This window comes from Camelina sativa, chromosome 1 (assembly GCF_000633955.1).
Source record: "Camelina sativa cultivar DH55 chromosome 1, Cs, whole genome shotgun sequence".
NCBI classification, from domain to species: domain Eukaryota; kingdom Viridiplantae; phylum Streptophyta; class Magnoliopsida; order Brassicales; family Brassicaceae; genus Camelina; species Camelina sativa.
Window position 1 is genome coordinate 8280301 of NC_025685.1, and position 14095 is coordinate 8294395.

The 14095-nt window shown below is 34.4% G+C and overlaps 3 protein-coding genes across 3 annotated transcripts; all 3 read left to right on the forward strand.

Moving 5' to 3' along the window:
• LOC104783490 (F-box/kelch-repeat protein At1g24800-like) lies at nt 3296–4802 on the forward strand. Its single transcript, XM_010508639.2, has one exon. The coding sequence runs from the start codon at nt 3347–3349 to the stop codon at nt 4625–4627; it is 1281 nt and encodes a 426-aa protein (XP_010506941.1). The 5' UTR covers nt 3296–3346; the 3' UTR covers nt 4628–4802.
• Nucleotides 7674–10822, forward strand: LOC104783495 (carbon catabolite repressor protein 4 homolog 3-like). Its single transcript, XM_010508645.2, has 13 exons — nt 7674–8110; nt 8251–8420; nt 8509–8574; nt 8751–8803; nt 8906–8987; nt 9081–9167; nt 9525–9617; nt 9703–9735; nt 9823–9935; nt 10042–10141; nt 10238–10326; nt 10429–10513; nt 10602–10822. Exons 1-13 carry the CDS (start codon nt 7774–7776, stop codon nt 10659–10661), a joined length of 1368 nt encoding a protein of 455 aa, XP_010506947.1. The 5' UTR covers nt 7674–7773; the 3' UTR covers nt 10662–10822.
• Nucleotides 11031–11579, forward strand: LOC109133516. The gene is made up of 2 exons (XM_019247005.1): nt 11031–11178; nt 11257–11579. The coding sequence occupies exons 1-2, from the start codon at nt 11071–11073 to the stop codon at nt 11350–11352; spliced, it is 204 nt and encodes a 67-aa protein (XP_019102550.1). The 5' UTR covers nt 11031–11070; the 3' UTR covers nt 11353–11579.

Sequence of the window (14095 nt, forward strand, 5' to 3'; positions counted from 1 at the left end):
TTTTCTTAGGGTGGAACTTGTGTCAGCTTGCGATGGTTTGTTACGGATTCTGCTTGTGTTATGAAAGTATTTTATCTTTAATTATTAGGTAATATCCCGCACATATGCACAGATTGTGGACGAAAGTCGTGGTCCCGTAAGTTCCTCGATCCCTTGGGACGTAACGGCGTATCACCCAGTCTAGACCGTCGGGCTGTCCATCCCCCCAATTAAAATCCATCACGGTAGACTGAGAAAAACGGATATCAAATTTGTAGCTAGGCCCCTGTCTCTTTCTCTTCAACGAGATCATTGCTGGGTTCCAATCATTGTCGTCAGAGTAGTGCGTCACGTCAGTGCGGTAGAGTCCCTCGGTGCGCGGCTGGATGATGAAGGAATTGAGCGGGAGCCCAAAGTCATCCTTATGCTCAAACAAGACGCGCCACTCAGGTGCAGTGAGCGGGAAGAACCTCGATCTCTGAACGACCCTACGAACGTCTTCAAAAAGAAATTCAAAAAAAAAAAAATTATAAAATTCATTGTAATTTAGAGATCATTTGTTGAATTACTTTCTTTACCTTCGTTTTCGTGGACCCGGAGTTGAAGGTTGGCATTTGGTTGTTGAGGTGCAGCCGCCATTTTGCGCTTCTCGGAGTAGAGAGAGAGAGAATTTTTTATCTGAGATTTTCGCTTTTCTAGAAAGAGAGAGAAAGCGTGAGAAAAGAGAAAAGAGAAGTGAGGTCCCCAAATCGGAGATCTGAAAATTCAAATTTCGAAAATTTTCGAGAACCGCGTGAGAGTGTTTTCCGAAAACAAAGGCTTTCAATATTTTGTTTTTTATTAGGCCCGATAATATTCGAGCCCAACTATTTTCAAACTTATTCGGTCGTTGATTTTTATTTCTTCGAATCTTATTTATCAACACTCGTCTTTGAATGATACAATGTATTAAATTAAAATAAGAATATGAATATGAAAATTTTGATCCACATTAAATTAGAATTACCTTTTTTATGTTCTCTACTCATTCTCATCCATATATTTATGTATTACAAGTGATATAAATCATATAATCGAAAGGTTGAGAGGTTGTTGTATTTTTTTCAATCTTTTTGTAATTTTAATCTTTGGATCATTAGTTTGTTTTTAATATGTTAGTCCGCTTGTATCATCAATTAATACGTACATGTGTGTATATTCGATTTAAAATAACTTATGTTTGTTTATAACATTTTTCTTCATTGCTTTATTTAATAATTTTTGACTGATGTTCTTTTCAGTACTTTTTTTTTTAATAATATTTGATTCAATTTGTTAATAATTGATTCAATTTTATTTACTTTTCAAATATAATAAACCTTTATATGTGTGTTCATGACGGGATCTATATTTATCCGGTCTAGTGATGTTGTCGAAACCCATTTAAATAAACGGGCTTGTTGTTCAAAATTCAGCCAATTTAGTCTCATTTATTTAAAAATATTAAATATATTTAAATTGGATAGTCCAATTAAACATGTTTGATAAATGAATTATTTTCTTCNTTTTTTATGTTCTCTACTCATTCTCATCCATATATTTGTGTATTACAAGTGATATAAATCATATAATCGAAAGGTTGAGAGGTTGTTGTATTTTTTTCAATCTTTTTGTAATTTTAATCTTTGGATCATTAGTTTGTTTTTAATATGTTAGTCCGCTTGTATCATCAATTAATACGTACATGTGTGTATATTCGATTTAAAATAACTTATGTTTGTTTATAACATTTTTCTTCATTGCTTTATTTAATAATTTTTGACTGATGTTCTTTTCAGTACTTTTTTTTTTAATAATATTTGATTCAATTTGTTAATAATTGATTCAATTTTATTTACTTTTCAAATATAATAAACCTTTATATGTGTGTTCATGACGGGATCTATATTTATCCGGTCTAGTGATGTTGTCGAAACCCATTTAAATAAACGGGCTTGTTGTTCAAAATTCTGCCAATTTAGTCTCATTTATTTAAAAATATTAAATATATTTAAATTGGATAGTCCAATTAAACATGTTTGATAAATGAATTATTTTCTTCTCTCAGCCTTTACGAATGTGAGTTTTGGAAAATTGGTTGATGGGTTGTGTTCAGTGGCGGATGCAGAAGTCATTTTTGTATGGGGCACCACTTTAATGATCTAATAATTTTGTTAAGTTTAATAGATATACTACTTAGCTTAGCATTTTACCTGTGGCACAACCTTAAGAAACTGAAAATTTTTGTTGATTTTAATAGATATACCACATAATTTAGCTAATAATTTACAAGAATTAAGAAAATGAGTTTGGGGCACTTGCCCCACCCTTCATAAGCCTAGATCCGCCCCTCGTTGTGTTAATTAGTTTGTATTGACTTGATTCACATTCCTCTTTGCAAATTCAGATCAAAGTTTTGTGAATCGTTTGGATTCGTGTATTTGATCCATTTGTGATTCTCTGTTTTCATTCATAGAAGAGATTGAACATAATGTCTCTTTGTTTTGATCCCTTTTTTTACTGTACGTATGTCGTTTTTTGTTTCGATTCTCTTTTTTTTTTCATCCCGATAAATATATTACTTTTAGGGTTTTTTCTTAGGGTGGAACTTGTGTCAGCTTGCCATGGTTTGTTATGGATTCTGCTTGTGTTATGAAAGTATTTTATCTTTAATTATTAGGTAATATCCCGCGCATATGCACAGATTTTTGTATTAATTATGTTAATTTATTTTAGTTTATGTAATAATCATAAAACTATGAAAATTTTCTAAGAAATTTTTTTTGAAAAAAAGATTTTTAAAATGGTATTTCTGAAACTGGTATTGAAAAAGATGTATTTTTGAAATTCTCATTAAAAATACATATATAACAAACAAATTTCGTAAATGTCAATAATACACATATTTTATTCTAATCATAAAATTTTATTATGATATTCAAAATTTACCTAAAACATTTAATAATTAAATTGCAAAAAATTATTTTAAAGTATCAATTAAATATATTTCCTATAAAATCATATGAAATGCAATTAAAAATCCCAAATATTAATTTAATTTTTAATCTCTTTTATATACGCGTAATAATTTAAATTAAAACCAAATTAAAATCTGATATTTAGATTTCATACCAATATTATATAAATACGTAAATTATATAGCACGGATTACAACCTAGTTACTTAAATGATTTTTATAGACAAAACTAGATGGGTTTATATGGGCTGGGTTTAAATGGGGTGGGTATACCGATTATTAACATCACTAATCCGGTCAACCCTAGTATATATATTAGATCGAAAGAAAGCCCTAGCAAGTTGCTGCGTCTGTCTAAAGTTGGAAGGAAGAATGAGTAAGAAGATATGCGATCTTCCACCGGAAGTGGTAGGGGACAAGATACTCGCCAAGGTTCCTATAACATCTTTGGCAGCAGTGCGATCCACTAGCAAATTATGGGACGCTTTGTCCAAAGATTGGATTGTGGGTAAAGCAGTAGCAGCAGCAGCATCAAAGCAGCAGTTTTTGGGGTTCATGACGATGGATTCCAAGGTTTGTTCAGTCAGATTCCATCTCCGCCGCAAGGAAGAAGAAGACGCGGTTGATCTATCTATAAAGCAGGTAGCTTTACTTGATCAAGTCGAGGTATCTACAGTTTTTCACTGCGGCGGCTTATTGTTATGCGTCCTCAAGGACAACTCGAGGCTCTTGGTGTGGAATCCTTATTTGGGGCAAACAAGATGGATAGGACCCAATACAAGTTTCCACAGACTGGACAGGTATGCTCTGGGATACGACAGCAACCGTAACCACCACAAAATCTTGAGGTTTGTGGATAATTGCATCCATTCAATACACTATTTCGGGTTCGAGATCTATGACTTTGGGTCTAACTCATGGAGGGTTCTAGACGTCAGACCCGACTGGGAGGTAGAATTCTATCAGCGTGGCGTGTCTTTGAAGGGAAATGCTTATTTTTTCGCTCATGAGAAGATAGGGCTTGACTTTTTTGATCCCGTACCAATAGAATGCAGCGGTGAAATGGACGAGGAAGAAGTTGAAGATTTCTTACTCTGTTTTGATTTTACAACAGAGAGATTTGGACCGCGTCTGCCTATTCCGTTTCACTCTTATATTGAAGATACTGTGACCCTCTCATGTGTTAGAGAAGAACAGCTCGCCCTGCTATTTCAGCGGGGTGGAGACTCAATTGAAACATTGGAGATTTGGCTTACCACTAAGATTGATCCTAGTGCTGTGTCTTGGAGCAAGTTTTTTAATGTGGATATGAGACCACTACTCACTGGTTTTGATGCTGTTCGGTTTGACCACAGTTTTGGGAGCTTCTTCATTGACGAGGAAGAGAAACTCGCCGTGGTTTTCGAAGTAGACGGATTTCGACACACCGAGACTCCCTGGTACCACACTGCTTTTATCATCGGAGACGACGGTTTCTTTAAATCTGTGAGTCTCGGAGAAGCTCCCAATGTCTATGCCGGCGAACCTGGCCTTTTCGGATATATTCCGCAGATATTTCTTCCCCCCCTTGTGTGCTCCTCTTCTTATCTCCCAAGCTTAGTGCAAATCAACCACCAACCGCGCAAAAGGAAAGTAATAGATGAGGAAATCTAATTGCTAGTCAATCATCATCTTCACTACGCTTCTAGTTTGTTCACTTTGCTATTGATTTCGACTTTTCATGTTCTGTTTTTAAAAAAAAATTGATAAACAACTGTCTCTTTAAAAAAAAAAAAAAATTTGATAATGTCACTTCCAATTGCGAAATAAACAACTGAGAATTGCACCATCCGCAAGCATCGCATGGACTAATTAAGACAGGATCATGTGAGGCTTGGCTTCAACCATTCCAAACTATTTACTTTTGATTGGACATATCCATCATCTGATCCGACCATTCCGAAGAAAAAGGATTGTGTAAGTTTCAGATTTATTGATCACGGCGGGAGTGTGAACACCCTACTTTTCTCCCAGCCAAATATATTTCTCGTAATCTCGTTGGCTTACATCATTTGTTCATAGTTTTACTTGATTTTTTCATGTTTTATTCTAGATTGGTTTTGTTCTTTGGTCAGGATTCATACTGATTTCTGGTGTACTTACGTTTTGCGATCATAACCTGTAGATATGTTGTTCTTCGCGGGATCTAATCAAGCATGTATCTGCACCATGTTGATGATTTGGAGTTTTTTTTTTTTTCCTCTTAACTTGTCTCAAGATTTCTCATAATGATGCATATAATTTCATAGTCACAACTAGAAGGAGCAAAAGTCCACTCTAAGAGACGTCAAGTTTAAGTTCAACAACAGGAACTAAGGCTCATGAATACGCAAGTCAAGTTTAGAATACATCAGAGATTTTGAGTATTAGAGAAGATTAGTCTCTCTTACTCTTAGACAATCACAGGGAAGAAGAAAAATGTGATATGGTGAGAGAAGTTTTTGCAGATTTACAGGTCTAAAGTTGTTAAGAAAAAAAAGGCCCAGGAAGTAAGCCCAATTTAGGCTTGCTGCGTGTGTTTGACTCATGATCAAGTCAAACATAACTCGAATCTTATTGGTTAATGAGAGATCGACGGTTGGGTTTACTCGCTTCAGATGAGCGTGATATCAATTTTTTTTCTTTCTCACTTTCTTGTATTTTGTTATTTGACTAGCGCCACCGTGGGCGACCCAAGACTCCGAGGCAAATTGAGGAGGAGTAATCATCGGAGAGACGAACTTCTTCTCGGGGGAAGGAGGTTTCGATTTTATCATTACAAAGTTAGGATTTAGGGTTTGGGTTCATTCGGATTGGATTCTGCCAAATAAATGGGCCGATCATGGAGTTGCTCTGATGCGTTTTCTTAAGCACCTCCATCGCGATACACTGCTTCACGGAGCTTGATTTTGGAAGGCGTATGGTTCGGTGAGTTTTTCTTATGTTCATTTGGTTCAGCATTGAGAAGAACAGTTGTATGCGTATTTGTATGCCTGTTTGATTCGTCATGAAATCATCGCATGAGGTAAGAAAGAATCCTTTGGGTTCTCCTTCTGGGAAGAAGAGTAAGAAGCTTGCTGCAATATGTGAGGAGGAATACAAAAAAAACCATGGAGAGTCGATAGATTGAGATGGTGGGTGGTTAGCTTGTGCTGACTCTGAACTTAGGCGGAGCTCTAGAGTCAGGAAGATACCGTCCATCTTAGACGCTTCTCTTGCTCCTCCAAAGAAAAGGCAGCGTTCTAATAATCACGGGGATAGGAGGTCTAGTAGTATAGAGAGAGTAACTAAGGAGGAGAAGGGTGATTTGGATACCCCGGATGGTTGGAAATCCAGGTTGAGGTCAAGGAGGAGGAACGTCGGTATTTGGATACCCCGGATGGTTGGAAATCCAGGTTGAGGTCAAGTATTTTATCTTTAATTATTAGGTAATATCCTGTGGATATGCACAAATTGTTGTATTAATTATGTTAATTTATTTTAGTTTATGTAATAATCATAAAACTATGAAAATTTTCTAAGAAGATTTTTTTTAAAAAAGATTTTTAAAATGGTATTTCAGAAACTGGTATCGAAAAAGATGTATTTTTAAAATTCTCATTAAAAATACATATATAACAAACAAATTTCCTAAATGTCAATAATATACATATTTTATTCTAATCATAAAAGTTTATTATGATATTCAAAATTTACCTAAATCATTTAATAACTAAATTGTAAAAAATTATTTTAAAGTATCAATCAAATATATTTCCTATAAAATCATATGAAATGCAATTAAAAATCTCAAATATTAATTTAATTTTTAATCTCTTTTATATTCACCTTAATTTAAGCTATATTTCTAGGTTAAATTTTAATGATTTCCTTTTTGTAGTATAATTTTGGAAATGGAATACCAAATTGGTTTTTTTATATAGATATGAGACGACTACTCACTGGTTTTGATGCTGTTCGGTTTGACCATAATTCTGGGAGCGGGTACTTTCATAATTTTGGTATTTTTTAAAAACAGTTAGATAGTTTTTAAAATTGTAATTTTTTTTGGACAATTTCAACTAACTAATTAAAAATTACATATTCAAGAAGAATTCAGGTATCTCATCTAAATTTCTTAGCGAATCTCTATTCTGATGGATATGGGACAAGGGAGACGGAATGAGTATTAGAACATGTGAGATAATCAGAGTAAATAATAGAGAATTAGAGATGGATCATTTCAACTTCATGTTGTAGAAAATAATGAAAAATAATCTAAAATAGACAATGGAGATAAACATTTTAAAACATTAAAAAAAAAAACAATGTAAGGTATACATATCATACAAACTCTACAATTAAAATTTAGAATTAAATGTTTACAATAATATTTAAATTGATTTTTTTAACCTATCCAACAGCAATAACAAAAAAAACATTAAAAAAGAAAAATATGAGAAATAATGGAAAAGTAAGACGATGAAAGAATGAAAGATTAAGAAAATGATTATACGAAAAGAAGTGATGAAAAATCATATTTAAAAAAAATGAGAGTTATAATTATAATTTATTGTTTTGTTTTAATATAATTAATTAATATAATTGAGTGCAGAAATATAGTTAATGGATAAATTATATAATTTTAGTTTTATAACAAAATGTGAGTTAAAATGTTTAAGGAAATAAAAATTGTTAAAAAAAAATAAAGATTTTATCCGTATGGGCGCCAATCGGTGTGTGTGGTTTTAGAGATTTCTCTTCCAAAATTTCTGAATTTGTTCGTCTGAAACCAAATCGAAATGCGTTGTGTGAATTGCGTCGGTTGTTCTTCTTCTTGGTCACGGCCAAGCACAGCTTATAACCGTGTCTCCTTCGGTGGTCACCTTTCATCTGGATTCTATCGATGTCCTTTATCTTTCCGTTCCTCTTGCGATGCGAACAAATACAACTTGGTCGTGTCTTGCTCCTCCACATCTGGACCGTCCGATTCGAATCCCGAACCATCTTCAAATCGAAGATCTTACAGCCGTAGATGGCACAACCCTCTTCCCCGTCGTCGACATCCCGATCAAATGCCGTCTTCTCGGATTGTTCGTGATTGGATCGATTCAGATAGTACAACTCCACTTTCCCAAGGTAGCATACTATATATTCTACCATGAATTGTGCACCAAGCTTTGTGGAAGAACTATTTAGGGGTTTAGTTTTGTATACAGTAGGTTTGAGTTTCTTCTATTGCGGATGCCTTTTGTTCTTACTAGTAGTGTGTTTTGTAGATTCAGAGAGATTCACTGTAGTGTCATACAACATACTGGGAGATAGAAACGCATCACATCACAAAGATTTGTACACCAATGTGTCTTTCCCTTACCTTAAATGGGGCTACCGCAAAAGGCTAATATGCGAGGAACTCATTCGTCTCAATCCAGACATTATCTGTCTGCAGGTGATGAACTTTTCCTTGTCTTTTTCTCGATTTGACTTCTCGGAGTTGAGTGTTAATTGTTGATTTTTTGCTTGTGGATCCGTTGTAGGAAGTAGACAAGTATTTTGATCTTTTCAGCATGATGGAGAAAGCTGGATATGCTGGCTCCTACAAGGTTGATGTATTTCCTTTGTTCTATGAATTTTTCTGTGGTTTATAAAAAATGAATGAATTGCATGACGTATATAAAACATTGTTGGTTGGTTTTATTTATACTTTTCGCTCTGAAGCCTCAGCAAAAAGTTGTGTTTCTATAGAAGGACTACAAAATATAAAGCTTTGCAATGGCAGCGGCGAACTGGAGATAACATTGATGGGTGCGCAATGTTTTGGAAGGCCGACAGGTAGCACTTATTGCTTGACTCGATTTGTGGTCTTAGTGTGAAGAGGAAACAACAGTTTTTCAACTCAGCGTTGTTTAAGATTTATCTTCTTTTTTTGACAAGGTTTCGAGTTTTGGAGAGGGAAAACATTGAGTTTAGCCAGTTTGGTATGTGCGATAATGTTGCACAGCTTGCAGTTCTTGAGGTATCATTTCTTTTGAATGTTTTATGAACTTTTTTCATGTGTGTGCTTAGGTGATTTCCTTTCTTGATCCAATTTTTTGGTGGTTCTTGTCAGCTGCGGAAGTTGAAGTCAAGAAAGATACTGCTGGGAAACATTCACGTGCTTTATAACCCAAATAAAGGAGATGTGAAGCTGGGTCAGGTAAGTCTCCACATTTCAGTTGGTATATATATCCTCTACACGAGCATTTGACAGTCATGGAAGTTTACAAAATGTTGATCTGTCCCTTTAAGTCTTCATCAGTTCTTTGTACCGGATTCATGTTTTTCCCTGTTTCTTTTGATGGTCTTTTTTGTTAAACTAGTGATTTGTACTGAATCTCAGATTCTCAGTCAAGAGATACTCACTAGCATGTCTCCATATGTCTTAAGACATGTCTGAGTTACTAGTATTTTTCATGAAATGTTTCATTAGTATTTGTCCAAATGCGCATGACAACGTATTGAATTCATAGGTTTATATCCTGATTCGTTCATATGGCTTATTCTTGACTGATAGATCCGTTCACTCTGCTCAAAGGCACACTTGCTCTCTAAGAAATGGGGTGACATTCCCATTGTTCTAGGTGGGGATTTCAATAGCACTCCTCAGGTACACATCTTTTCAAATGAACCCATCCACTTTGGTATTGTGTATTTGCGTATCTCATTATTTGGTTTTATCCAATCACGTGCAGAGTCCATTGTACAGCTTTTTGGCATCCTCTGAGGTATGCCCATTTACTGTCTTGCTTCAGTCAAACTACACATGTGTCCGCTTGTAGTTTCTTAAACCGGATTATGTTTCTATCTGACAGCTAAATATCATGGAACATGACAAAAAAGAGCTGTCTGGCCAGAAAAGTTGTCGTCCAACCCAAGTTCTTGAGACCGGAAGCAAATCTAGTAATACAGTAACTTTCAAAAGCAGGTTAAGATTATTCTTCTGAAGATTTTATTAGCTCTACACTCGTTAATGGTTGTCTAGTGACTGCCTGGTGAAATAGCATTGTGCTCACTTATTGTTGAATCTGTAGCTCTTGGACCAACGAAGAGATCCGTGTTGCGACCGGGCAAGAGAACTCTTACTGGGCTGTACATCCACTTAAACTCAATAGCGCATACGCCTCAGTTAAGGTAACAAACAAAGCTTTATTGTCTATATGTATGACAACAACTAGCTAGTGAAATTATCAGTCTTAAATATGATAATGTTTTCATTGTACACAACAGGGCTCAGCAAATAATACCAGGGACTCTGTTGGTGAACCTCTAGCAACCTCGTATCACTCGAAATTTCTTGGAACGGTTGATTATCTCTGGTAAAACATTTTACATAAACCCAAAACTTGAAAGTGACTAATTTAACAGGTTGGTTGATGAAATTAACTAGTAGTTGTAAACGTACGTGTGGTCTGGTTTAGGTACTCTGATGGTCTTGTACCTGCAAGAGTTCTTGATACTCTTCCCATTGACGTTCTCTGCAAAACCAAATGCCTTCCTTGTAAAGTATGTTTTGTTATCTACAGTTTTAAGTTTCGTGACTAGAATCTTATGTTAAACGCATTAAGAGCCTACTTCATCTTTGGTTTTGTAGGAACTAGGAAGCGATCACTTGGCACTTGTTTCTGAGTTTTTCTTTGATCCGAACGGTTGAAAGCACCTAAAAAGCCAGCTTAGTTTTTTGCTTATGGTTTACAAATATTTGTCTGTGTTTACAAATTACCCGAGTTATGGTACGATACCAAACCGACTTCTCCGTAAATAATTGAAATTTGGATAATTAGAAATTCAGAATCAAATAGTCAGCTTTTAAAATCCGGTCACTATGTATTAAACCGACTTTTTTATAACGTAATTGAAAGTGAGATAACCATAATTTGTTCCAGATTACTCTGATTTCTGGATATAAACCGAACCGGAGATAAGCTCGGTTTTAACTGAACCAGTCGGTACGATTCTAATTTGGTTCCAGTAAATGGAAACGAGATGTCAAAAGCTTCTCGAGATTGTGTAAGAGCTGTAAGAATTGGAATCGAAAGAAGAAGAGAGAAGAAAGTGAAGAAATGGCGTTGAGCTCGTTGACATGGGGTTACGCACGGATCATAGCTGGTACACTTGTCGGCGGGGCTCTAGGATTCTACGTAATGCATCGCATCGAAGTTAGCTACAAGGTTAGTTTTTTCGACTTCGTCTTCTCTCTTAAGAAAGCGTTTGTGGTCGACCTTAAGACTGTTGGGTTTATAACGCAGATGAAGATGGAGGAAGCGTTGAAGCAATACGAGAAGGAAAAGCTGAAGAGACAAGAAGAAGAGAATCTTAGTCTGATCAATGAAGATTCCGTTTAGTCTTTTTTACTTATTTATTTGAGTTGCGTGGGAGCATGCCTTCAAAGCGTTCGACGAAATGCCCAACATATGTTTTATGCTGTTTTCTCTTTTTTACTCTTTTTCGGTTTGGTTTGGTCAGCTGGCATTATAAAAAAATGTTTCAATTGACTTTGGTTTGAAAACTAAATACCATGATATGTATTTTTAAGAAACAACTAAATAAATTCTTAGTACATCAAAGTAGTTGTTGCATCCAAAATTACAAATTTTATAATCAATACTTTTTTTTGTTTTTTTGTTTTTAAGAATCCTTTAATGAACAAGTATGTATATCATGAGGATTGATGTATTATCTTTAGAATATTTGATTTTGAAATGGTTAAGATGAGCTAAAATTTAGAGAGTTCTATAGTAAAAAAAGTTAGCTAATGGGATCGATCCAGTGTAAAGGTTTTTGGGATCCCAACTAATTGAAAAGTTCAATTCTGGTCTCCATGGACCTGCTGGTTGCATGTTACTTGAACTTCCTCTTGATCTTTCAGGCGAGTCTCTCTATGACTCTATCCCATAATGCGATGGCACCAACCTCGCTCAGAGTCAGAGAGAGGTCACATTATATTTTTAAAACATTAAAATTAAAGAAAAAAACATGAGTAGAAGTTGTGATATCATAATACAAGTTGAGATATTTACGTAATATTAAAAAGTGACATAATTTATCAACCAACTTGGTTAAATATGCTATATATATATATATATTATAGTCTATATAGTGCTATTATTCATCTTTTGTTAACGTAAAAATTAGAAACATGCGAGGTACATGTACATGGGTGATGGGTTTATATAAAGCCAGTAAGTTGGCAAGAAGAGAACAAAACTAGCCAATGAAGGGATATGCCCTACATATAACTATTTGAGGATATCCAAAAATTTAAGGTTGTAAATCCGGTGTTTTTAAAGAAATAAAGGTTGTAATGAGTGCAACAGCCAACAGACAAGAGATGTCTTGTCTTCGTGAACTTCACGTGCATGGTGCATCCCCTCCCCGTTGCTCTTTCGTGAAGATCGTAATTAAGTTTGATTACTTTCTCAATTATAATGAAGAAAGATGTGATGGATTCGACCTTTCACTTCCCTTACGTTTGAAAATATATAAATCTCCCATGTGATTTTCCCCTTTTAATGGAAAATGAGATATACCATGCACTAAAGTGGATTTTTTTTTTTTTTTTTTTTTTTTTTTTTTNACAACTTTAGATTGTTGAATTTTATAGTTCAACAAATTAATTTCAGAATCTGGATTATAACGTCCACAGATATCTAAGACGAAAATTTTATGTTGGGAACTTGGGATTACAAAACGTAAATAATACTTCGTCAAACATGAGATTTCTTAACATAAAAGTTTCTAATTAACATTGAAACAATATCCTATACAATATTTGGTGTTAAATAATTATTTCTATTGGTAAAACTTTAACTCTTCTACACTCCGTGACAATTTAATTGTACTACGACGTAGATTACAGTTACACGATTAGAAAATGGCACTTTTGTTTGGTCCCAACCGATATCTACTTTAATTAGAAGTTTGTGAGGTTCTGCAATTTTGTAAATCTCTTAACTCAGAATTATTCGGTTTTGTCGTCTTATCTGAAAGATTGATAATCTTTGTCAAAGTTCTATTTTTTTTTCTTCTTTTTATTTTAATCATATATAGTTGTGAATTCAATTAATACACGTTTCAAAGCTAGAATCACTAAAGTTTAAAATAAAAGATGGAATCACTAATCTTTCGCATAAATAAAAAAGAAGAACAGCCAAACCACGATTATGTACCATGATTATCTATGTTTGTTTAGACTAAGTGGTGGTAGTTGCTAGTCAAACCACAAAGCAAAGAGAAATAAAAGAAGAACTGAAGAAAGCAAAACTTGCACGCCAAAATAGTAAGAAACAAGATTTGAAAACTAGCTTGAAATCACACTTCTATTTGAAAGAGAAATACGTGCGTCGGATATTCCACAAAACGGTCATGTGTAATGTATGGCAATTTCTTTTAGCCAGAATGCCAAGCATAGTACTCCAAAAATAGGAAAACGCACAATAAGAAACCACTAATTAATAATATTCGCGGAAAGAAAGTAAATAACACAAAACTACGTTATTTTGTTGACAAAGAAAAGCTAACATTACTCAATTCTTCTTTTCATTTTTTCTGTTGGGGCCAGATACTACGATATTTTATACGAGAAGTACATACATACACATATGTGGTTCGACAAAAACAAAACAAAAGCTTATGATTATCAATATTATGTTTTGAGGCCTCTGATGATTCACTTGAAATGAGCTGTCCATATTGTAAGGAAGACATGACTAGACCTTAATTCGTGATGGATATCAATTATTAGATGACTAGAGATTTAAATGCAAAATATCATCATATGGGTCTCGTCAGTAGAGTGTGTACGGGTTTCTTTTAAAAAGTATGCTAGTCTAATACGTTTTCACAGTTTTTTGTTTTTTGTTTTTGGGTCAACCTCTTATAGAAATAATATATATATATAGTCAAATGCTATTTCTCTCGTCGTGTGAATATCAGGTCGAAAGTTTCGAATGGAGTTCAATGATTGTTAATTTAGTTCTTTATCGTAAAACTAGAGAAACGGAGTGTAATTTTGTGTTTGTTAATAACATGTGCATTATGTGAGGTTGAAACCCAGCTGTTAAAAAAAAAAAAAAAAAAAAAAAAACC